The 23,860-nt window shown below is 29.2% G+C and overlaps 1 protein-coding gene across 1 annotated transcript in view; it reads left to right on the forward strand.

Annotated features, from left to right (window-relative positions):
- Positions 1 to 23,860, forward strand: part of LOC123006194 (hemicentin-1) — a 227,489-nt gene that overhangs the window by 116,454 nt on the left and 87,175 nt on the right. Inside the window, exon 3 of the mRNA XM_044400483.1 lies at positions 14,144 to 14,554. Within this exon, the coding sequence (XP_044256418.1) occupies positions 14,144 to 14,554 (411 nt within the window). The remainder of the gene's footprint in view (positions 1 to 14,143; positions 14,555 to 23,860) is intronic.

Here is a 23,860-nt window from a genome sequence, read left to right on the forward strand (position 1 = left end):
TCTCTCGACAGAAATGAAACACTTTCCGCCTCGGTATGTAATCTACTATCACTGTGCAATGACGAGTTGTATCCATGAAAATATTTAAATATTTCTGTGATTACTATTGTATTCATGTACATTTTTTTAAGGATTTTTGGTTTTGCATAGTTTCATAGGGGCCACATTTAAGTTTGTTGTACTTTTGTAAGGTAAAAATGTTCTCATTTAAATGAAAAATTGATCGACGTTATTTTGAATTTCAGCTTTGATTTTCCAATACTCCTATCAGTGAAACATCTGTAAATAATAATATGTCCATTATATAAACGAACATTTTGATTAAAATTTGTTTTTAGACATTGAAGTTTGAGTGATTTATAATGCATAGATTTTTTAGTAGAACGGTCTAGCAAATTACAACTACAGTAATCAACTTTTACAAAAAGCAATCAGTGGATGCTTAATTTATTTGAATATCGATTTGATTTTAACAAAAAGCATTATTTTTTAAAAAATTGAAAAACAGTTTTTGAATGTTTTGTTAACAAATCTTATTTCACTGGCTTTGGTTATTGGTTTTTAATTTTTTTCTATAAATCAACTCCTAACTAATTTAAAAAAAAACACTCAATGATACAGGCAATCTATTTTTTTATGGAAACTACGGAATCAAAGTTTAATGAAATGCACAGTGTTGATTAATTTGTTGTTTGTTTAATTGTGTTAAAATTTTGAAAATACGTTGAATGTATGAAAAAGTATAATTTAATCTTAAAATTTTTATCTGTTCTACGGTTAAAAATACACAAACAATGTGCCTATATTTCGTGCCGTTTTTATCACCATTCTGTAAACTTTTTTCTATAAGAAACAGTACTTTTTTGGCTTTTAATACGTTGATGTAACCCAGATTCTTCTTTTACATAGAAATCAAATGTTTGTGACCTCTTTCACTTCAAAAAACCCAGTTGTGACGTTGCTTGTGTGGCTATAGAAATGACACGAGGTACATTAACAAACCACTTCAAAATAAAAAAATCCTTTGTTTAAATTTATTTTAAACCACTCTGGGTGGTTACTGCCCTTGACGAGTCTCGGGCAGTGGCTTCCACCTGTGGGAGGAAAAGATACATTTTACTCCCTTGTAGTACAAATAACTATTATGTATTGTGGAAACTAAGTACAAAATAAAAATAAATAAAGATACTAATGATTCACAAATGTATAAAACTAATTTTTAATTTTAGTAATCAAGAAAATGAATCAATTCTGAATAAATTTAACTCAGAACTGGGTGTTAAAATACTTTATTTATTTCATTTTCATTGTCATGTTTGAAGAAAATTGAATAGATTTTTTCAAATATGTATATGTGCCATTACACAAAGTTGAACCATTTTACGTAATATTTTCTCCTAATGACATCATCAATTTGTCGTCGAATGTGTCCCAAGCTTGTAATGATCATTATACATTCGGTTACTGTAACACTATTGTAATACATGTGGAAATTCAAAACCTATTTATGCAGCTTAAATTTATTATAGCTGTAACGGCCCATTATTCACTTTCAATTAATTACGATTATCCACAAAATTAGCAACATACGCAACACTCTACAAAAATCGGTCACTACTAAGTGTTTTATTCAAATACTTTAAACACTAGAATTTCGATTACTTATAACCTATTCTTGAAATTATCGAATATGCTGTATAAATCACTTAAACAAGCATTTGAGCTTTTTTAATTACTAAACGTATTTTAAACGTCTAATAAAATCTCCTATTACTTTAAACGGCAAGAAATGGTGTTTAAATTTGTAATAAACTTAGAAGTAATAGTATATTATTATATGACGATTATGACAGCCATTTTTCACTAATTCTTTTTATTATCGCGATTATTAGTTACCTAATAATGAGCTTTTTGAATAATATAATCAATAGTATAGTACTCCTATATTACTACTGTGTTTTATATAATATTTTTTCCATTACTCACCATTTATTACCGAGAAATATAATAGTGAGAATGTTGTCTCAGACGTAACATGTCTTAATTCACAACTATTATTTTATATATGCAAATTGTTATTTCTATTTAAATAAACTTGGTATTAAATGGTTGCTCGTGGGCTGTAATAACTTAAAAGAAGTCGTTTTGCTGGTGGTACAAAATTCTTTGCTTCAAGCTACGGCATGGCAGGGCTTCTGTAGTTCTGACCAGCGGTGAAACAGAACTAAATAAATAAATAAATTCACGCATTTATGAATTTAATTGACGAGCTGTGTAAGTGGCTGGAGAAACTGGGAATTTCTGCTGAAAATTTTCAACACAAACTGGAAGTGAAAATGACCATTCACCATTTTCGTCTTGTACAGCATTTTTGTAATAACTTGCAAGAATAAAAATTTTCACTGACATTTGAAGTCAATAATCAGGATTTCCATCTGAAGGATGTTGATCACCGCCTACTCTAAGATGACCAACCGTCCTGATTTAGCCAGGACATGTTAGGTTTTTATTGTCTTGTCCTGTTTTACATTTATGTCCTGATTTGTCCCAGTTTAAGGACCACCACTCCTGAGTGTGCAGTTTTTTTAAGATTTTCGTTTGAACCGAAAACAAAGTATCTTTTAAGTTAAAGTTTTCTTTTTGTCGTCACTTCAAATGTGGACATTGTAAAAAAACTCACTGAAAATTAACTATTAATTTTACTTGAATAGATTTTTTTAATGTTTATAGAGAAAAAAAGAGCTTTCAAAGCAATTCATACAAAAAAAAATTAAATAAACACAAATCAATAAAATAATATGTCAATTATTAGATTAGGGCCCAAAACCTGTTTTTTATTTTTTTTATGTCAATATTTTGCATTCTATATGTATTTTTATTATTTTATACAAAAACATAAGTTATATCTACTTTTTGTATTCTGGGATAAATTTATTATAATTATTTTTATTAATGTCCTGATTTTGAATTTTCTTAAATTGGTCACCTTAGCGTACTCTAACTTTTTTTTTTCAATCGCACGGTATTATTTTTTATCGTAAATAAGTTTATGTCATTTTTTTACTTCTACATCTATTAACACAGAAACGGTAAAGAAAATAGTAAATGTTAAATTTTGTTCTACTACCAGTAGAGCCCATTTGTTGTTTTGACATTTTTGACAAAGACAGAAGAGTTTTTTTTATGTTTACCAATCAGAAAATTTAAGTCTTTTTATGTTATTTTGCATTAATTTCATCTCGAAATACTTCCGTTAGTACTTGTCATGATAATAGTTTAAATAATAATTTGTATCACCCACCTCTAATCTAGATATTGTTGCTCTTGGTCAATAATGAAAACGATTATTGACCACTAGTAAGAACAAATTCATAACTTCTCGACAAACTAAATTATGGTATTTTTTACAACTAGTAGTGAAAGAACAACCCTTCTGTGGATTAAATTTTAATTTATTTAAAGTGGTTTTCTTAAGTTTTGTCTTGAATTTATTCCTAACATTATTTCACATATGAACACTGCGCAAATCGTAAAACTAGTGGGTAAATTAAATTTTGAAATCGGAAATTGTCAAGTCGGTCAGTATTGAAGGAGCTCATTACGTTTTTAAGGGTTTGTTAATGAAGTGACAGACAATTACGAATTTACATGATAAAATAGGAATTTATTTCAATACTGATGGTTTCAGCTGTCGTACTCATTAATTTTAGGCTTTGATATACGAGCAGTCAGCATTACATTTGACAGTGAATTGATTAAGTACTCTTTACATTGAAGCCTGTATCCGTTCATCTAGCTCTCCTCTCAGTATTATGGATGTTGTGTTCGCTTCCACGCTCTTTATGGCGTGCTTTAATTCGGCTTCAACGGTTTTTTAATCAGACGACTGGATGGTTTCTGCGGCCGGTTTGATGTATTGAATCATAAATAATAAGAGGAGATACGCAATCTTTGCGTGTATATTCGCCCCATAATTAACGAAGTTCGGCGAGCTTCCACAGATAATTAATTTAATCGGAGGAACAAACTCCTCAATTTTGCACCAGGGAACCGGAAAAAACCGCGCTAACCGCGGTATTCCCTAAAATATGTCGCAACTTGGAAAACTAAACGAAAGACGAATGACATAATAACGTCGATAATGAGTTCTTATACCCAAAGGAAAGTGAACAAACGACTACAAGTAAACTTAGTTGTTTTTAAAAGATTGATATCGCCAATTCCGAAAACAATTGGGATAAATCCGAGACTGTGCAAACAAGCCTCCAGAGGCTATATTATCTTCAATTTTATACATTTCCCTCTACGTCGAGTTTCACTTGATTCGATAAATTTAAACTTAGGTTGCAATCGCACTTAATGGCTTGTTCCAAAACGATGCGGGCAAGAGCGGAATACAAGTTGATGCCCCTATTTTTATTTTTTCCTGTTTAAAAATTTTACATTGCAACAAAATATAAATTTAGGTAATGTTGATAAAGGAAGTATTTAGGCCATCAAAGTAAATATTTGTCACCAAACGAAATTATTATTTTTTAACAGAAGTTTATAACAAGACAACTTATTACAATAACTATAGTAATATGCTGATTCCTAACCTTTTTCAGGTCGGGAAATTTGTCATTACGTGACCGCGAAGTAATCTATGGAGGACTACTAAGATTACAAAGCTATCAAATGTTAAAAACTCAATTTGTTTACATATGTCATCAACCTTGACAGAATAACTAACATATGTTTTATTATTCAAAAAAATGTGATTATGAATAAAATAGTATACAAGTAGTATACGTGGATATGTTATTACCCTCTGAGCTCTCAAGACTGCGCCTCCTGACACATTTTCCCTTCGCATGTAATCTACTATTTTCTATTTTGCATTCTTTTAACAAAGCTATTATCAAATTTGTTTGGGTGCGTTAACAGCCTACTGTATTTTATGTTTTTAATATTGGTGACAAAATTCTTGCTTGTCTTCTGCAACTCGTATTTTAATATACTATTATATTTCTTTCTTTTTAAAGAAGTCGAAAATCAAACTAGGAAGTGTATGAGTGTTATAAAAATCAATCAGGCTGTTAATAAATGTTATGTATTTTGAAATCAAATTTCTTTTAAGTTGTTTTTTATCAATTTTTTTGACTCACTGGTATTACAGGGTGTTTCAGGTATTAGGAACATGTAAAAATGCTTATAAAATTCTATTGTCAAACATTTTGCCACATATATTTTGTCATTTGACCTTTTTTTATGTCTATTTAATGTTATCGATGATCTTGGATATGTTTTTTCTTAATTATTCAGTAAAGATACAAAAACATTGGCAATAAAATCCACAAATAACGTTATACGTAATTACAATTCAGGATACAGCTTTGTTGTCCCCTCTCCTAATAGCTTGCAGCAAAAAAACATGAAAAATTATTTTTCCAAGAGAATTAAATATCATAGGGTCAAGTGCAAAATTTAAATCCCTATTTAAACCCCTAATATTTTTTCGATGTTTCTGGTATCGTCTTTTACTTGGCATTTTTCTCTGAGTTGCGAATATTGGCCCAGTGTGTATAATAACAAGTTAGCATTTAATAATAAAAACAACATTTTAAGAATTACGTGACAAAAAGACAAAGAGCTGATGAGAGAATCCAATAAGGGGAAATCTCAATTTCCAAGCATGATTTAAGCACAAAATTGCGGCACTTCCTGTTACACGGGAAATGGGTATCAACTTCGTTACTTTAAATAGAAAGATGTGTTTTTTTATTGCGTTTTTGGGTTACTCAAGTGATTTTGAGATAGTTTTTATCAGATTAAAAATTTAGTGAAATTTAGTGAAGAAAAAATTGGGGTGTTTCATTTAAAAGTATTTGAAGTTTCCTAAACGTAACCTTACATTTTAGCGGTTTGTTAATTATTTTTCCAATTATGAATACACCAAAGGAAAGATCTAACCTTTCTCTCTCGTATACCTAAATACGGTTCCAACATAATAAAAAATGGTAGAATTATCGATTTTTGAATAGGAAAATTCAAATCCAAAAAATTTTAAAAAGGTCTAAATATTTCGAAAACGGTTAAATTTAAGTATAGCGAATGCTAATGAAAACTCTCTCAAAATCACTTGAGTAATTCAAAAACGCAATAAAAACTTTTTATTTAAAATAACGAAGCTTCTGATGTAACAGATAATTATATAATAACAGATATTATATAATTATATAATATGTATAATTTAAATAAAATGCTATGACAGCCAAATTGTGATGAATACCTCAGTGCTGAACTTATTTTTACAAACTCGGCTCTCACTTCGTAAAAAAATTCCATATTTCAATAAATTCGTTAGATAGGATCGGGGTCCAAATTTGCTAACTTAAAATAAAGCAAAATCTACATAACATTTATGATAGTATTTTTTATTAAAGCAACAAACAAAAAATTGACACTAAAGCCATTAAGGCAGGGATTGTACTCCGGTAAAACAGAGGCAACCTATTTTTAGAATCCAGTGATACTAAATCGTCCTTTTTTAATTCGCAAAGCTCGACCTAATAGAAAACCGCATTCATGTGTTGTTCTCCTAGGGAAATTTAATCTCCTGCGGCACATTTACTTTTTAATTAAATCGTCGCTACAGAATCGATTCCATTAAGTGGTTTTCATTGTCCACATTAAATAAGTTATGCCGCAAACTTTTTACGCTTGTTACAACATTACTGCATTTCTGGAAGCTTAATTGAATACAAACTATAAAATATTTTTAATTTTATTGCGCGACTTCAACATCGTAAACTTGCATATACAAGAAATGATTCTCTTTCGACGATAAAGGAAAAAATCAATATCAACGAAGGAAATTGTTAAATTTCACAAAAGCCTTCACGTTCTACCAAAATAGACTTTTCTATCGTATTTTATGGGAAAAAGTATTCAAATGTCGACTAGAAATATTGTTATTGCTTTTTTTATCCGGAATCTGCGGCTTTAGAAAATTACGACATCAGATTTCGATTTAAAGATATGACATAGTTAAAAGCATTTTTCGTGCAATTGCAGCTTGGTGGTGGACGTTAAAACGGACGCAATTTGCAATTTCAATCATTTTTCGCTCGTACCTACATGTTCACTCAATAAACGCTTTTCCTAAATTTATTACGCGTTCAATCAATGGAACACCAAAACAGGACAGGACAAAGGAAAACATTTTGCGTTTATAAATCAAATTAATTTTAAGCCTCAGTATCGCTCAAAAAGTAAACCTTGCTTTAATTCATCTTGTTTTAACGAGATTTTTCATTTTCACTCATTTCATTTAAACAGGAACAGGTTTAGGTTTTCATTAGTATTCGTATGTTATGCATTTATTATATTGCAACTCAAAAAAATCTTCCTAACTAGAAATCAAAAGACGAGGAATTTTTTTGTATTTAACATTACTTATTATTTGTAAATTTAGAGACAAAGTTTCGTGTTAATTGTTCTATTTATTCTATTTATTTAGTTTTAGAAATAAGGCGGTTTTTTTGACGAAAACATGCACTTTTTAAAAATTCATTACACAAAAATTAAAACAGCTAGAACAATTGTTTTCTTACTTCTGCAATGAAGAAAGTACATAATTTAAAGCTGTATAATTTTTTTGGTGTTTAGTGTTTGTAAAGAGTAAAAAATGAAGAAGTTTTTTAAAAGTTAAATAACATTAAAAAATTCAATGGAACACCTTATTTTTTATATTTGCATCTAATAGTTTGATAAAATGTCTTTTTAAAAAATAAACTTTTAATGTTTAGAATTGATAAATAAAAAGATATTTACCATTCAATATTAATTGTAGCAACAATTCTTATCAATATCTGAGCATTGTTGATACTATGGCAACCATAGTAATTCACCACGGATCACTTATCTGTTGATTTATCCAGAAATTGTAAAAGTCGTTACAAATACTGAAATTCAAATTATTTTAATGTAAAAATAAAGAATAATGGATTCAGTTTAACACAAATGTGATTATTAAGTGATATTTCTTCCATCTCTTCTGCAACTGTGCACTTTTTGGCTACTGAAACAATAGTAATTATTTTTTTAATGTTCAATATTAAATATCTTTTTAGTTATTGATATAAACACCTAAAAGTAAATAATTTAGAAGTTTTTGAATTTTTAACAAACGTCTTTATTTTTTTATCTTTGGAAAGGCAACACACTAAAAAAAGGTTGCAACCTTATAGCTTGTGCCTTCTTCTTTACGGTAATAAAAAAATATTTCTAGATGTTTTAGTTTTTGTGCATGTTTTCGTCAAACAAACCGTCTTATTTTTAAAACTAAGCAAAATTGACCAATAAAAGTTTAGCTTAAAAAGATTGTCATAAAAATCTACATTCATTTAAAAAAACACAAGTTTGTACTGCAGTTTATTTATGAGACGATGGACTAGATTAGTATCTATCAATTTACTATATATTTTTTTTAAATTTTACCATTTAAGGGTCACTAATGGACTTTTTCAACGCGTTGGAACACCCTGTATATATAATATGAAGAAAGTTTGGGAATATTACATTAGTATCAAAGGATATTAACGTCAAAATAAAATTTTGTAAAAAAAAGTTTTGTCGTTAGGTTGATTTCTTTTTGAATTGCACTCATATAGATATATTAGGATAGAACTAGCGTATACTGAGTGTTTCAAATTTTAATTACAAAAGTAATTATAAGGTGGAATTGAAAATACTTTTAAGTCTTTATTTATGAACGAAATATGTTCTAAAATAAATTACGTTACTATTATGTGTACAAGAATATTTTCAAGGATTCCATTTATGTGGTAGTTTATATCAATTGGTTTCCAATTTAATACAACCGAGGCCATCATACATATTTCTTATTTTATTTGAAACTCTTAGATACTCTTTTGCAAAATGCAGAGAAGACATTCTATAATATTGAAAACAATTTGGAGAAACCGCTGCATATATTATTTATTTATTAGTGTTTTGTTTTGATGTGTAAATTTTTATAGGTATGCACAGTATTGCACATCTGCTGCTGGAATGTGAATAAGGCTAAAAGCTACTTGTAAGAGTTCATTAATAAAGAAATTTTATCTCTGAAATCAAAATGTTTTATTCTGATTTTTACATTCTAAAAAAAATATTAATAACAATTCTATGTTGTGGCAAGATTATTTTTTTGTTTTATGTAAATTGGTTTCTTCTTTTTATTAAAATGTATCGCAAAACACAAAACTACATATTTATTTTAGGTGCTAAAATAAAACTACGTTACAAAAATGTATTTTCATTATTTTTTTGGAACATTGACGACTTTACAATTTTCGGTAGGTAGTAAATAATGGGGTTGTCCCTAACTTAATTTATATTCTGTTAGTTATGTTGATGTAAAATTTTGTTAGTATGACAAAAGTTGACGATTTTAGAAAGTGATAGTTTTAGCAGAAAAATAAAATTGTGGAACGCTTTTGTGAAAATTTTTTTGATAAATTAAAAAAAAATGCAAAAGTAAGAAATAAGATATAAAAATGTGAAGACTGTGACGGTTGGTCGGTTTCATTTTCTAAACCTCTATGTTTTACAATATTAATTAATAAGAGGACGGTGAGAAATTTTTATAAAACTACTGAAAACGCAGAAAAGGGATTAAACTTAATCTGATTTTAGCTCTTTTGGCTATTTTTAATGAAATACGAGTGATTAAATTGTGAATACAAAAGCCTAAGTTATAAATTATAGGTCGCTAATTCACTGAAAATAATTTGTAGTCTTCGTGAAGCTAAATCTCGTCGGAAAAAATAAAAATTAAAATAATGACAGTCTAACACCTGTAACATTTATAAAAAGAACATTGAAAATCTTAAAGTTGCCACTAAAACGAAAATATTAATTTTTTCCCTAAAAACCTTGCTGCGCCACCATTTTAGGGTGCACAAATCTAAAATAATTAAACAAATTATAGAAGTTTGTAGTTTCCAAGTATTGAGAAAACCATTCGAGTGCCTGATTTATAACAACCAGAAATTACTTGCTTTTTCCTAAGTAGAAAAATCGATTTAAAACATAAAATGTTTGTCAAACAATATTTAGTAACATTCAATGTTGCCAATGTCACCACACTAAAAATCGCTGTCATTATTGTACTAGTGCAATAATGGATTTGCATTAATATACCGTAATTTACTGCTTTTGTTCTACGCTGTTAGTAGACAACAATACGCTTGTAGAAAAATCACATTTATTAGATTTTGACTTACCTGAGGTCAAATTTTGTCCTATTATTTCTGTGGCAATTTTGCCTGTTATTATGAAAACCAGTAAAGTTTATACGGTAATAAAAAGGGGTACATTGGAGAACTAGGGAAAAATATTACGCTATTATCAATCACGCGTAACAATTTCATGAGTTGTTTGCTTTTTTATATCATTACCTTTGTCGTTTTATCATCATTTATTTTTAAGTCATATCTTCCAATTCCTGGTTCCGCATAACAAGCAACACAACATCAGCATACAAAGCAGCTTTAGATCCAGCACATAATTTTATTTTTATATTTCTACAAGTTTTAAAATTAAATTTCACCAGATCTGGTGATTTTTATCTTAGTCTGGTGATTTTGGTGAAAACTTTTGTAAAAATTCTAATATCTGATTTTTTCGAAATGAAACAATTATTATTCGAGCATTTTCTACATTTTCAACCAGGCACTTGATTATTTCGTCAAGATTTTTCAAAAATGTCGAAAAACAACCAAATTGGTTAAAAATACGAGTAGTTCAATTGGTTTTTTGCACGATTTTACTAGACAGGATCGAAACTAACAGTTTATTTTTGTCTTTTTCGAATTCTTTTTCATCTAGAAACACAATTATATCGCAAAATTTCGTTAAAAACAATCCAAAAACTCAACAATTTTTTCAAGAATTTTAAGCACATTTTTGAGATAAAAACAAAGAAAATTCTAAAAATTTCGTTGAAATAGACAAAATCAACTCGAAATTGATATTATTTTTAGCTTGTTTCGCTTGACTTACTTACTTTTTGAACCAGAGGCTCATTTATTTTGCAAAACCTTATCCAAACATGCTTAAAAACCACAAAGACAATTGATATTGATGTTATTTTGTTTGTTTTACTCAATTTAACTAGTTTTTGAGCAAAATAAGACAAAAATAAGCTGAGAATGTTTTTAGCACGTTTTTGTACTACAATCTCAGGTTTTTTTTCGAGATTTCGCCAAAACGAACTTAAAAATCAACATATGAAGTCGAAAATTATATTCATTTTGCATTTCTTGAGAGTTTTAACATGTTTTTCAGCTAGAAACGCCAAATTGGTTAAAAGCAAGCCAAATAAAAACAGAATTAGGCCGAAAATGATATAATTTTTTCCTTTTTCGAAAATTCAAGTAGATTTTTAAGCTGAAAACTCTGTTTTTTCGCGAGCCAATCAAGAATCACTAAATTGTTATAAAAAAAGATTATATTATGATATTTTTACCTAACACTTAAGCTTTAACTTGATTACTTCCTCAAATTTTCTTGAAGGAAAAATAATCTGAAACCACCGAATTGGTTTAAAAATAGTTCTATTTGTTTTTTTGCAAGATATTACTAAACAAAGTCGAAAATGACAACTTATTTTAGTTTTTTCGAATGCTTATTCAGCTAGAAACACAATTATTTTGCAAAATTTTGTCAAAAACAAGCCACAAACTCAACAAAATAGCGCTAAAACGACATTTTTTTTTGTCTTTTTTGAAAGTTTAAGGATGTTTTTGAGAGATAAAACCACATTTAAACACAGGCCTTAAAACAGGCTAAAAAATTACAACATCGAAATTGATATCATTTTTTAGTTTGTTTTGCTTGACTTACTTCTTTATTTTGCAAAATCTTGTCACAAACAGAATTGAAATTGATGTTATTTTGTTTGTTTCATTCGCTTCATTAACTGGTTTTGAGCAAAAATAAGTCAAGAAACCACATATTTTGGCCCAGATTTTTTTACTAAAATCTCAGGTTTTTCGCTAGATTTCGGTAAAACAAACTAAATAATCAAGAAATTACGTCTTCRAGAAATACGTAATTTTTGCATTTTTCAGGCGTTTTAGCACGTTTTTCAGCTAGAAGTGCAATCATTTTGCAAAATTTTGTTGAAAACAAGTCAGCAGATCACAGAATTAGACCGAAAAGCATGTCATTTTTGTTTTCTTTTAAGAGTTTAAGCAGATTTTTAAGCTGAAAACTCTGTTTTTTTGCGAGAATTTCCAATAGCGTGTCAAAAATCACTAAATTGTTATAAAACAAGATTATATTATGATATTTTTACCTAACACTTAAGCTTTAACTTGATTACTTCCTCAAATTTTCTTCAAGAAAAAATAATCTGAAACCACCTAATTGGTTAAAAATAGTTCTATTTGTTTTTTGCAAGATATTACTAAACAAAGTCGAATGCTTATTCAGCTAGAAACACAATTATTTAGCAAAATTTTGTCAAAAACAAGCCACAAATTCAACAAAATAGCGCTAAAACGACGTTTCTTTTGTCTTTTGTAAGTGTTTAAGGCATTAAAACATGCTAAAAAATTACAACATCAAAATTGATATCATTTTTTAGTTTGTTTTCCTCGACTTACTTTGTTATTTTGCAAAATTTTGTCACAAACAGGATTGAAATTGATGTTATTTTGTTTGTTTCATTCGATTCATTAACTGGTTTTGAGCAAAAATAAGTCAAGAAACCACATAATTTGGCCCAGATTTTTTACTAAAATCTCAGGTTTTTCGCTAGATTTCGGTAAAACAAACTAAATAATCAAGAAATTACGTCTTCCAGAAATACGTAATTTTTGCATTTTTCAAGTGTTTTAGCACTTTTTTCAGTTAGAAGTGCAATTATTTTGTAAAATTTTGTTGAAAACAACTCAACAGATCACAGAATTTGACCGAAAAGCATGTCATATTTGTTTGTTTTTTAAGAGTTTAAGCAGATTTTTAACCTGAAAACTCTGTTTTTTTGCTTAAACTTTAACTTGATTATTTCGTCAAATTTTCTTGAAGAAAAAATAATCTGAAACCACCAAATTGGTTAAAAATAGTTCTATTTGTTTTTTGCAAAGATATTACTAAACAAAGTAGAAAATGACAAGTTATTTTAGTTTTTTCGAAAGCTTATTCAGCTAGAAACACAATTATTTAGCAAAATTTTGTCAAAAACAAGCCACAAATTCAACAAAATAGCGCTAAAACGACGTTTCTTTTGTCTTTTTTGAGTGTTTAAGGATGTTTTTGAGAGATAAAAACATATTTAAACACAGGCCTTAAAACAGGCTAAAAAATTACAACATCGAAATTGATTTTATTTTTTAATTTGTTTTTCTCGACTTAGGAGTTCGTTATTTTGCAAAATCTTATCACAAACATGATGTTATTTTGTTTGTTTCATTCAATTTATTAACTGGTTTTGAGCAAAAATAAGTCGAGAAACCACACAATTTGACCGAGATTTTTTTACTAAAATCTCAGGTTTTTGGCTAGATTTCGGTAAAACAAACTAAATAATCAAGAAATTAAGTCTCTTCGAATTACATAATTATTGCATTTCTCGAGCACGTTTTTCAGTTAGAAGTGCAATTATTTTGCAAAATTTTGTTGAAAACAAGTCAACAAATCACAGAAAAGCATGTCATTTTTGTTTTTTTCTAAGAGTTTAAGCAGATTTTTAAGCTGCGGTTTTTTTACGAGATTTTGCCATACAAATCGTCATCTGGTGAAAATTTGGCAAATTTTTCAACTCGGATTTGGTGAATTTTAATCTGACAAGACTGGCTATTTGGTATATGTATCGAAAAGCATTTGTTTGGAGTGAGGCATTTATGGTTATTTTTTAAGCCGAAGCAGGTCAACCGTTGATCGTTTTGTTTGGCAAGTTTTCAGGCGAATGAAGCGATGGTACATTATCGCACGTATGCGGTCATTACTCAATATTGAGTGCAGTTCACTAGGGCGATACGTTACAAGTCGTAACGTAAACGTTGTGCCGACAGCCCCATAATTCGTTGTGAAAACTTGTGAATTCCAAGCCCTCACGCAGCCGACTAACAAACATAATATTCTGTTTCAGGCCATGCGGAAACAAAATCTCACACACGCCATCCACACACCGGAAATGCACATCATCGTTCAATCCGAGCTGACAGTCGTACGAATCTCAGCTACGAATACAGCCCCAATTCTCCCAAACCGGAGATCATCCAGATGTACTCCAAACAGAATGACAAGTTGATGCTGGAGTGCGCGGTCAATATAAACTTTAGTACCAGCATTTGGCTCAAAAACGGACAAATTGTGCAAACTATACTCAAGGACAACACTAATAATAAACGTGTTATTGGACATAGGTTCCTAGTGGACGCGAGCGGGAATTTGTTTATTGACAATGTTAGATTGGAGGATGATGGGAAGTGGCAGTGCGAGGCGGAGGATGCGTTCGGATTCGTCGTCACGGGAAGACCTATACAGCTTACTATCCTAGGTAAGGAAATGTTTATTATGAACTTGGAAGAGATTACGAGATTGCTAAACTAATCGCTTTAATTAAGAATGATTTTGTGTTTTATTAAAAAGCTTTGAACGAGAACAAAAACGCTTTGTTACTTGTGAGGATATAATTTAGTGTATTTAATTTTCACCAGCATCTTCCGTTCTTATGTAAAGAGTTACTCCAACAATCAGCATTTAAGATAAGACAATCAGAAATTCAGTACACAAGAAACTTTAGAAATATGGTTTTCGAGATTTCGTCATGTTTCTTGGTATTTTGGGAAGTTTCCTTTTATTATTGATTTTATTACTTTCTATTACCTACTATTTAATTATTTTTACTTTATTTTTTGCTAAAAATGTGCATTTACTCGTCAAAACGAATAAAACCCATGAGTAATGATGAATGAAAAATGACTTTAATAACGAGGTGCATAGTAATTTTTTTCCGAAATCGCAAACTTAGACAAAATTTGTTCAAAATTCTTTTTCGAGGTTAGGTTATTAGTAACATGACAGTTCACAAATGAACAAAAACACGATTAAACCCGTCACACCAAACTTTTATTTCAAACACAACGTGTTTCGACCACTTTACATTTATTTTTTGACATTTGACATTTTTTTCTGTCTATTTAAGGATACTGATGATCTTGTATATGTTTTTTTACAGTTATTTAGTAAAGGGATAAAAATTTTGCCAATAAAAGCCACAAATAACACTAAACAGTGTTCCTAAATTGTAACTCTGTTTAGTGTTAATTATACAGAGTTTAGTTATATTATACAGCTTCTTTGTTTCCTCTTTTAATAGCCTATAGCAAAAAAACTTGGAAAATTATTTTTCCAGCAGAAATAAATAGAGTCAAAGTGCAAACTTTAAACCCTCATAACTTCGAAATTTTTATAGATAATTTTTTTTAACATGTTTTCGATGTACCAGGTATCTTACCTGTATAATTTTTCCGACTTTGACTTTCCCTACCCCCAACTAACGAGTAGAGGGGAGAAAAGGGAATGGGGCCGTTGTTTGAATTCATAACCTTATCTCTATTTTTAAATATTTTAAGACTCTCGAAAGCGTCAAAAAATTTACAATTATTGACTACTCTAATAATTTTTACATTAGTTTAATTGATTCTATGGTCATTTTAAAAAATATGTTGGGATCGGCGTGTTTGCCCAATATATTTTTGTTCACAAATTTCATAAATCTCCGACTTTTCTAAAGGTCCCACTTTATCTTTAGAATTACCAAGAAAACTTTTGAGACTTCTGTCAGAGTTGTAAACAACTTGGAAGTCAAGATTTTTGAAAATTTTACTCAAACCTCTTGTAATTAAGGGAGTATAAGGTATAGTTATTTATTGTAAGAGTGTGTTAGATAGCGTTTTATCCACGCAAGAATATTTAACCACGAGAACGTCAGTTTGAGCGGTCAATTTTCTTAAGTGGATAAAACGCGACTAACGCACGATTGAAATATAACGTTTTATCCACAATCACAGGCCCAAATTATTCCAAACTTAATTAAAAATTAAACTGACATTTAAACGTCACGCCAAATGTGCTTTCGATTAAACGTAGTAAGTGTTACTTTATACATATCTAAAGTGTGGAATAAAGTCTCTTTATAGAGTGATTGTGGATAAAAAGTTATAAACTTTGTTTTCTCTGGTTTGTTTGTAAAGGTCGTGGAATTACTGACCATTTTTCTATGCTTAACTTTCTGAACCATTTTGTTAATTATGTTAGTATCAAAACCATTACACTTCGCTGCATCTTTAATAATTTTGAGCTCAATACTTTGAAAATATTAATTTCACTTGTGAAAAAGAAGTGGAAGGAAAGTTACCATTTTTAGATACTTTAGTAATTAGAACTAATAACTCATTAGAATTTGATATTTATAACAAAAACTCTAGTACACTTCGCTATAACATCGCTGACTCACATTTTTTTTTCACTTTTTAATTCACAGGCTTGTTAATTTTCCCTTGACTCATGCAAGGTTTGAAAAAGAGCTAAAAACTATTAAAGATGCAGCGAAGAGTAATGGTTTTGATGTTAACATAATTAACAAAATGGTTCAAAAAGTTAAATATAGAAAAATGGTCAGTAATTCCACGACTTTTACAAACACTGCAAAGAAAACACAGTTTATTACTTTACCTTATACTCCCTCAATTACAAGAGGTTTGAGTAAAATTTTCAAAAATCTTGGCTTCCAAGTTGTTACAACACTTGCAGAAGTCTCAAAAGTTTTCTTGGTAATCCTTAAGATAAAGTGGGACCTTTAGAAAAATCGGGGATTTATGAAATTAATTGTAAAGATTGTGAACAAAAATATATTGGGCAAACACGCCGATCAGTTAACACTAGGTTTAAAGAACACATAGCTCATTTAAGATATAACTGATTTGAAAAATCAACATTGTTAAATTAGTTAGTTTTTATTCTCATCTGAGGATGACCACTGTGGTTGAAACGCGTCGTGTTTGAAATAAAAGTTTGGTATGACGGGTTTAATCGTGTTTTTGTTCATCGTTTTGATACCAAGAGAATATAATAAGTAGTTCACAAATGACAGTTTACTTCAGTGTTGTCAGATTATTTATCATTTCGTTCATAAACTGCAAAACTAGCCACCATACAAAACCTGTTATTTACTGTTATTAATGTTCGCAACCAACAATTGACACAACTGTAATATAATGAACTACTTTAGTGCCGATTTTATGTAACTTTAGTGTTTTTAAGATTAAGATTATTTTCTGTTGAAATTTGAAAAAGTTATTACAGAGATTATTATGAATTCAGTGCAAGGTGCTTTTTCTCTAGATACGAAATCAAACTTTTAAATTGATTTTCTGTACAACTGTAGCTACGTAGAAGGCAGAGATTCGAAGCTCATGTTTCAGAACTCGGTTAATCCAGCTGACTGAACCAAACTTTCACTCATGAATGTCATAAGTTGTAGTCAGATGTCGGAAACGAATTAAAAATTTTCACACATTCCAACTTTTCATCTTTTGCTTAAACATAAAACATTCCAATAAGTTAGGAAGTGTTTCTGATACAGAATTTGTTTTTCTTTCATGAAAGTATCAAAATCGGGGTAATGCGAAGTAGTACGATTTTTTTCAAATATACATATTTTGTCTTGATTTTATTGATTAGCTTCATTGTGCCAGTCAAGTATTTAATAAGGCATGAGGTGAACACTAAAAGCATTTTAAAATGCCCTCAATTAATGATGGATGATGGTTTCAACACACCAACGGCCGCTTCGTTAAAATAATTGGGAACGCAACTCCATATTTGACACATCGCTTATTGAATTTCACTGTTTTTGTAAATAATGTAATCTGCATATATCTACATGTATATTTTATGTAGGCCTTTGCGTATAAATAAATACAAAGAGCAATATGATTACCGTCTAATCCTATAAAAATGATCTTTTGATTTTTTTATATTATTTAAAATGTTAAAAATTGTAAAAAGTTGAAAAAAAATAATAAAATTTAGTTACATGTGTTGACATTAACAATAAGCTTATTAAATAAATAAATAATAAAATTAATTAATTACTCTAAATTAAATGTTTTTCTAATTTTGACTTATTATTGTCATTTTTCATTAGAAATTTGAAAAAATATTGGAAATATTTTCTTTATTTGCTGCTTTTTGAGATTGACAATAATGAAATTGTCTTATTTGACGCTTTGGAACCAGATTTTAATATATTTTTTCAATTTTGATATTTTTTTTAAACAATAATTTTCACTAAATGTAGAACATATTGTATACAGGATGCGCTAGAACTCGCACTTCAGAGACAAATTTCAAGTAAGATAAGATACCAGGAACATGGAAAAAATGTTTAAAAAATCCTTTCTGTAAAAAAATACATTTTTATGTCTATTTAATAATACTGATGATCTTGTTTATGTTTTTTTACAATTATTTAGTAAAGGTACAAAAATTTTGCCAATAAGAGCCACAAATAACATTGAATAGAATTACAATTTATGATACAGCTTCCTTGTTTCGTCTTTTAATAGCCTGTAGCAAAAAAACTTGGAAAATTATTTTTCTAACAGAAATAAATAGGGTCAAAGTGCAAAATTTAAACTCATAACTTTGAAATTTTTATACATAACATTTTTTCTATGTTCCTAGTATCTTAACTTATTGGCATTTCTCTCTGGGGCGCGAGTTCTGGCGCACACTATACATTATGTTTGTACGAAGAAAACTAATACCTTTCAAAATATGAAGAAAAAATATGGGTTCTAATTTACAACTAGAAAGTTGAATATAGCTCAAAATATACCATGACATTTAGAAAAATTCTAATTTGTCAGCTTATACTATACAGAGTGCGCCAGAACTCGCGCCCCTGAGAAAAATACCATATAAAGTAAGATACCAGAATCATGGAAAATATGTTAAAAAACATTATCTATAAAAATTTCGAAGTTATGAGGGTTTAAATTTTGCATTTACACTATATTTATTTCTGTAAAAATAATTTTCAAAGTTTTTTGCTATAGGCTATTAAAAGAGGAAACAAGGAAGCTGCATCCTCAGTTATAACTCAGTTCACTGTTATTTGTGGCTTTTATTGGCAAAATTTTTGTACCTTTACTAAATAATTGTAAAAAATCGTATACAAGATCATCAGTATTATTAAATAGACAAAAAAAAATGTCAAATGTCAAAAAATAAATGTCAAAATTTCTTGACAGATAGAATTTTTTAAACATTTTTTCTATATTCCTGGTACCTTACTTTATATGGTATTTTTCTCTGGGGCGCGAGTTCTGGCGTATTAAAAGTATTAAAAGTCATTTATTTTAAAAAAATTTTGAAATCAGGCAATAAATAAAAATTCTACGGCGTTTACCGTTTTTTAAAAATCACCCGTATAAACATAATTGAATTAAAGGGACTTTAAACTTAATGTTGCTTTAGAATGAAAATTTTTGTTAACAAGTTCGTAGTAACTAGCACATTCTAAACAGCATTTAATTTAACGCTCCTTTAAATTCGATTATGAGACTAGTCCTAAGTACATAGATTAAAGCTGCTAAACCTTTCTAATCAAGTTTCACCGTTTTTTAATTTCTTCTTGCATCGTAAATATGCCAACAAAGAGTTACAAATCTACAAAACGACTAAAAACTAGAATGATGTTGAGCACTTTTCAGCATATCAAATCAATTTGAATTCCGCTGATGGGAGGCTTATTATAGAGGAATAAAATGATTACAGATGTTGACCTACATCATTTGCAGGCGATTGTTGACCTGTATATTCAAAGCCAATCATTTGTTTTGTCAGCTACTACATAAGAGTATATGCAGTGAAGTAGAGTAAATATTAATAAAATTTAAAGATGAAAATAATATTTTGTTTTAATGTGCTAAACTATGTAACTTCCATCTTCTAAATTTAATTAAAACAAGAGTTATTTATAATTAGAGTATGTTTTCTGTCAAACACAATTAAGCAAACTCTGTTGTAATCTCTTGTTTTATGTTATTATGGTTGCTGACATTCTTTGATTTAAATAAATTTTAATCTCTAAAAAATAAACACAGTCCTGTGACATGAAAAGATTTTTAAATGGGAACAATAATGTTTTGTTTTTTAATAAATTTTTACACTCCACGACCCTGAATAATATTTTTTGAAGTGATTTCAGGCATTTCTTTTAACAAAAATAAATTTACATGTATTAACTTAATTACTTTCAAAGCAATTTAAAGTTTTCGAAAACTTAATTAAGTTGACAACTTTAGCTCTTATTGACTTTGTCTATGTTGCTATTTGGAGCAATCCTGTTGAAAATGCTTACAGAGAAAATTACTTTCTGTTATACGAAACCTTACACTAAAAATAAGTGTTTTCTGACAGTGTAAATTACTTTGAACGTACATTTATGAATAGCAAAACTCATTTATCGACAATGAAATACTTAATAGTAATTAATATTTTCAATTTCTTAATCCTATAAAATTTATTACTACTGACACAGTGCTTAAACTGATGAGATACATAAGAAATTTTTTACACGACCTACACACAGAGTGGTTTATAACTCGCGCCTCATAGAAAAATGCCAAGTAAGATATATGGACAAAATGTTTAAAAAATTCTATCTGTCAAAACATTTTGCCACTTATTTTTTGACTTTTGACCTTTTTTATGTTTATTTATTGTAAGTATACAGGATGTACCGGCGAGTTGAAAAAGTTTATTGGTGACCTTTAAATGGTAAAATTAAAAAAAATTGTATAGGACATTGATCTAATCCAGTGCATGATCTAAAATTATTTTCAACCATACAGCAAGTCCCAAAAATAAGTTACGATACAAATTTGTGTTTTTTTCTTTAAATGAAACACCGTATGTTTTTTTGGATGTGGCCTTTTAAAACACTGTTTTTTCGCTAAATTTTTATTAGTCGATTTGCACTTTTGCAAATGCACTTTTTAAAAATTTATTACATGAAAACTAGATCAGATGGAACAGATTAATAAATTAAGAAATTTATAGCTTGTACCTTATTCTTTGCGGTAGTAAAAGAAATTATTTCTAGGTGTCTCAGTTTTTTTGTATTAAATTTTTAAAAAGTGCATGTTTTCGTCAAAAACCGTCTTATTTTTAAAACTAAGCAAAATCGACCAATAAGTTTAACTCAAAAACATTGTCATAATAATCTACATCCAAAAACTCTAAGAAACATATGGTGATTTATTTAAAATAACACAAGTTTGTATTGTAACTTATTTTTGAGACACTCTGTATAGTTGAAAATAATTTTAGGCGATGGATTAGATTAGTATCTATCAATGTTCTATATAATTTTTTTTATTTTACCATTTAAAGGTCACTAATGGACTTTCACAATTCGCTGGGACACCCTGTATGTTTTTTCATAATTATTCAGTAAAGGTACAAAAGCTTTCTCAATAAAATAGTACTATGTTCATATAATCAGATTTATGTTGGAAAAAAATGTCTATGTTACCACAAAAACTCGATTTCAATTACATCTCGATCTTTCTGGGTAAAAATACAGTTTTTACTGTCTTGTTTAGTTCCAGTTTTAACAAGATTGACGACAGTTTCAGTGGAAATTTAAAACAGTTGTTAGCCAAACTTGTTTGGCTAAATAAATTACATTACTGAAAACTGAAATTATATACTTGTATATTAATTACGCCTCAAGTAACCGTCACTGATTTTGTTACAACCCAATATTTTTAGCTTTCTGAAGTTTGCTTTTAGATTCTCTTTACAACAGTTTAAATTTGATTTTACGAGTATTAAAATTGAGATTCCGTTTGTCAGAACCTTGAAATTTTACAATTGTCACATGAAAAGTTGTGATTGTGATTTTTTCATAACTTTCAACTTTACAGTAAAGTTCTCACTATCTACATATTTTACAACAACTCTACCAAATGGTGGTGCATAAAGTGTATTAGATGCAGTGACAAAGCTTTCACAAGTCAATCACAGTGAAAGATTTTGTTTAAAGTTTTTATTTTAACAAAATGAGAAAGTATTGAAAATTTTGTTGCATTTAACGAAGTTGAACCACCTAAACGCTGAAAGCTTTCTCGCAAATCTGTTGTGTGAAAGACAAGTTTCTCGAATGATGCGATTTCACATCGCTGCGTTTCATACAAAAAGGGTTCGTCCAGTCACGTCAGTATAAAAGCAAACACATTTTAATTATGTCTACTGAGTCGTATATAATACGAACGTTTGTTTCATTCCTCTAATTCATTATCTGTAGTAGGGCAGCTCCGTCCCCATGTAACTTGACTCACGTCTGGAATGTGAAATATTAATATACTACTCCAGCACAAATATTCGCTATTTCGAAACACGTATTCCATAAGAAGTTGAATAATAAGGAGACTATTTGTTACAGCGCGACTTCGGATTACATGTTTTACGGCCGTACATGATTTAGTTTTATCTGCGTTGTTTTCAAAAACAGGCACGATCACAGCTTTTCCATTTGTTTCTAATTTAAACATACCGATTCAAAATTAAATTCATTTTTCACTGACGCTTTTCCAAAATAAAGAAACGCGATTTTGCGACAGAAAACAGATGGCCCTTTCAATGGAAACAGAAATTCAATTTATTTTAATGAAACAAATCGTCATAAATGCATCAATTAGGTATACCAGGTGATCAAAAATAACTGTTTCTGTAAATGGTACTGAAGTAGCTTCCGGTCGTCTCATTACTGACCTTCATTACCTACTTGCATTACCTACTTCTATTACTACCCTTGTTTTCTAGTTTCACTTTCGTTACAATTAGTAGATCGCAGCTGCGGGTCGTGGTCTTAATTCACCATTTTACTTTTTAAAGACTTAATGAGCAAAAACTGCCACACATCTCGGTACTTAATATACAGGGTGTTTCGGCTAAATCCCACATTAGAAGTATTGGAAGTTCTAACAATGATATTTATCTAAAATTTTGTTTAAAACCACAATAGGTTTGGTTTTTTGCTCAGTAAAAATATTTTTAAGATGGCGGCACTTCCTGTTACACCGGAAGTGGATATCAACTTCGTTATTTTAAATAGAAAGTTATGTTTTTATTGCGTTTTTGGATTACTCATATAATTTTGAGACTATTATTAGACTTCCCTATACCTAAGTTTAACCGTTTTCGAAATATTTAGATCTTTTTAAAAATTTTTGGATTTGAATCTTCCTATTCAAAAATCGATAACTCTCCTACTTTTGATTATGTTGAAACCGTATTTGGGTATACAAGAGAGAAATGTTAGATTTTTTTTTCCTTTAGTGTATTCATAATTGGAAAAATAATTAACAAACAGCCAAAATGTAAGGTTACGTTTGGGAAACTTCAAATACCTTTAACTCATTTTTTCTCAATGAAACACTCCGATTTTTTCTTCACTAAATGGAGGAGTACTTAGTTTTGCTTCGATCTGTATTAGCATTCCCTATATCTATGTTTGATAGTTTTCAAGTTATACTAATTTCTTTTGTGAGAAATTCATTAGCTACTTTACGAGTAGCATAGGGTATCATCGAAATAAGAATAAAATGGAATATCAAAGTTATTCAAATTAAGATTAAAATTTAAAAAAAATTAATGAATTTATTGCATTGTAAAAAAAGGCAAAATAACCTGGATATCATTAAATTTAGGTGTTGGGAATGTTGATACAGATCGATGCAAAATTAAATTTTCTTTCATTTAGTCAAGAAAAAATTAGGGCCTTCCA

The sequence above is a fragment of the Tribolium madens genome, unplaced genomic scaffold, assembly GCF_015345945.1.
Source record: "Tribolium madens isolate multiple individuals breed KSU strain unplaced genomic scaffold, Tmad_KSU_1.1 Scaffold_11;HRSCAF=98;Tcas5.2_LG3b, whole genome shotgun sequence".
Lineage (NCBI taxonomy): Eukaryota > Metazoa > Arthropoda > Insecta > Coleoptera > Tenebrionidae > Tribolium > Tribolium madens.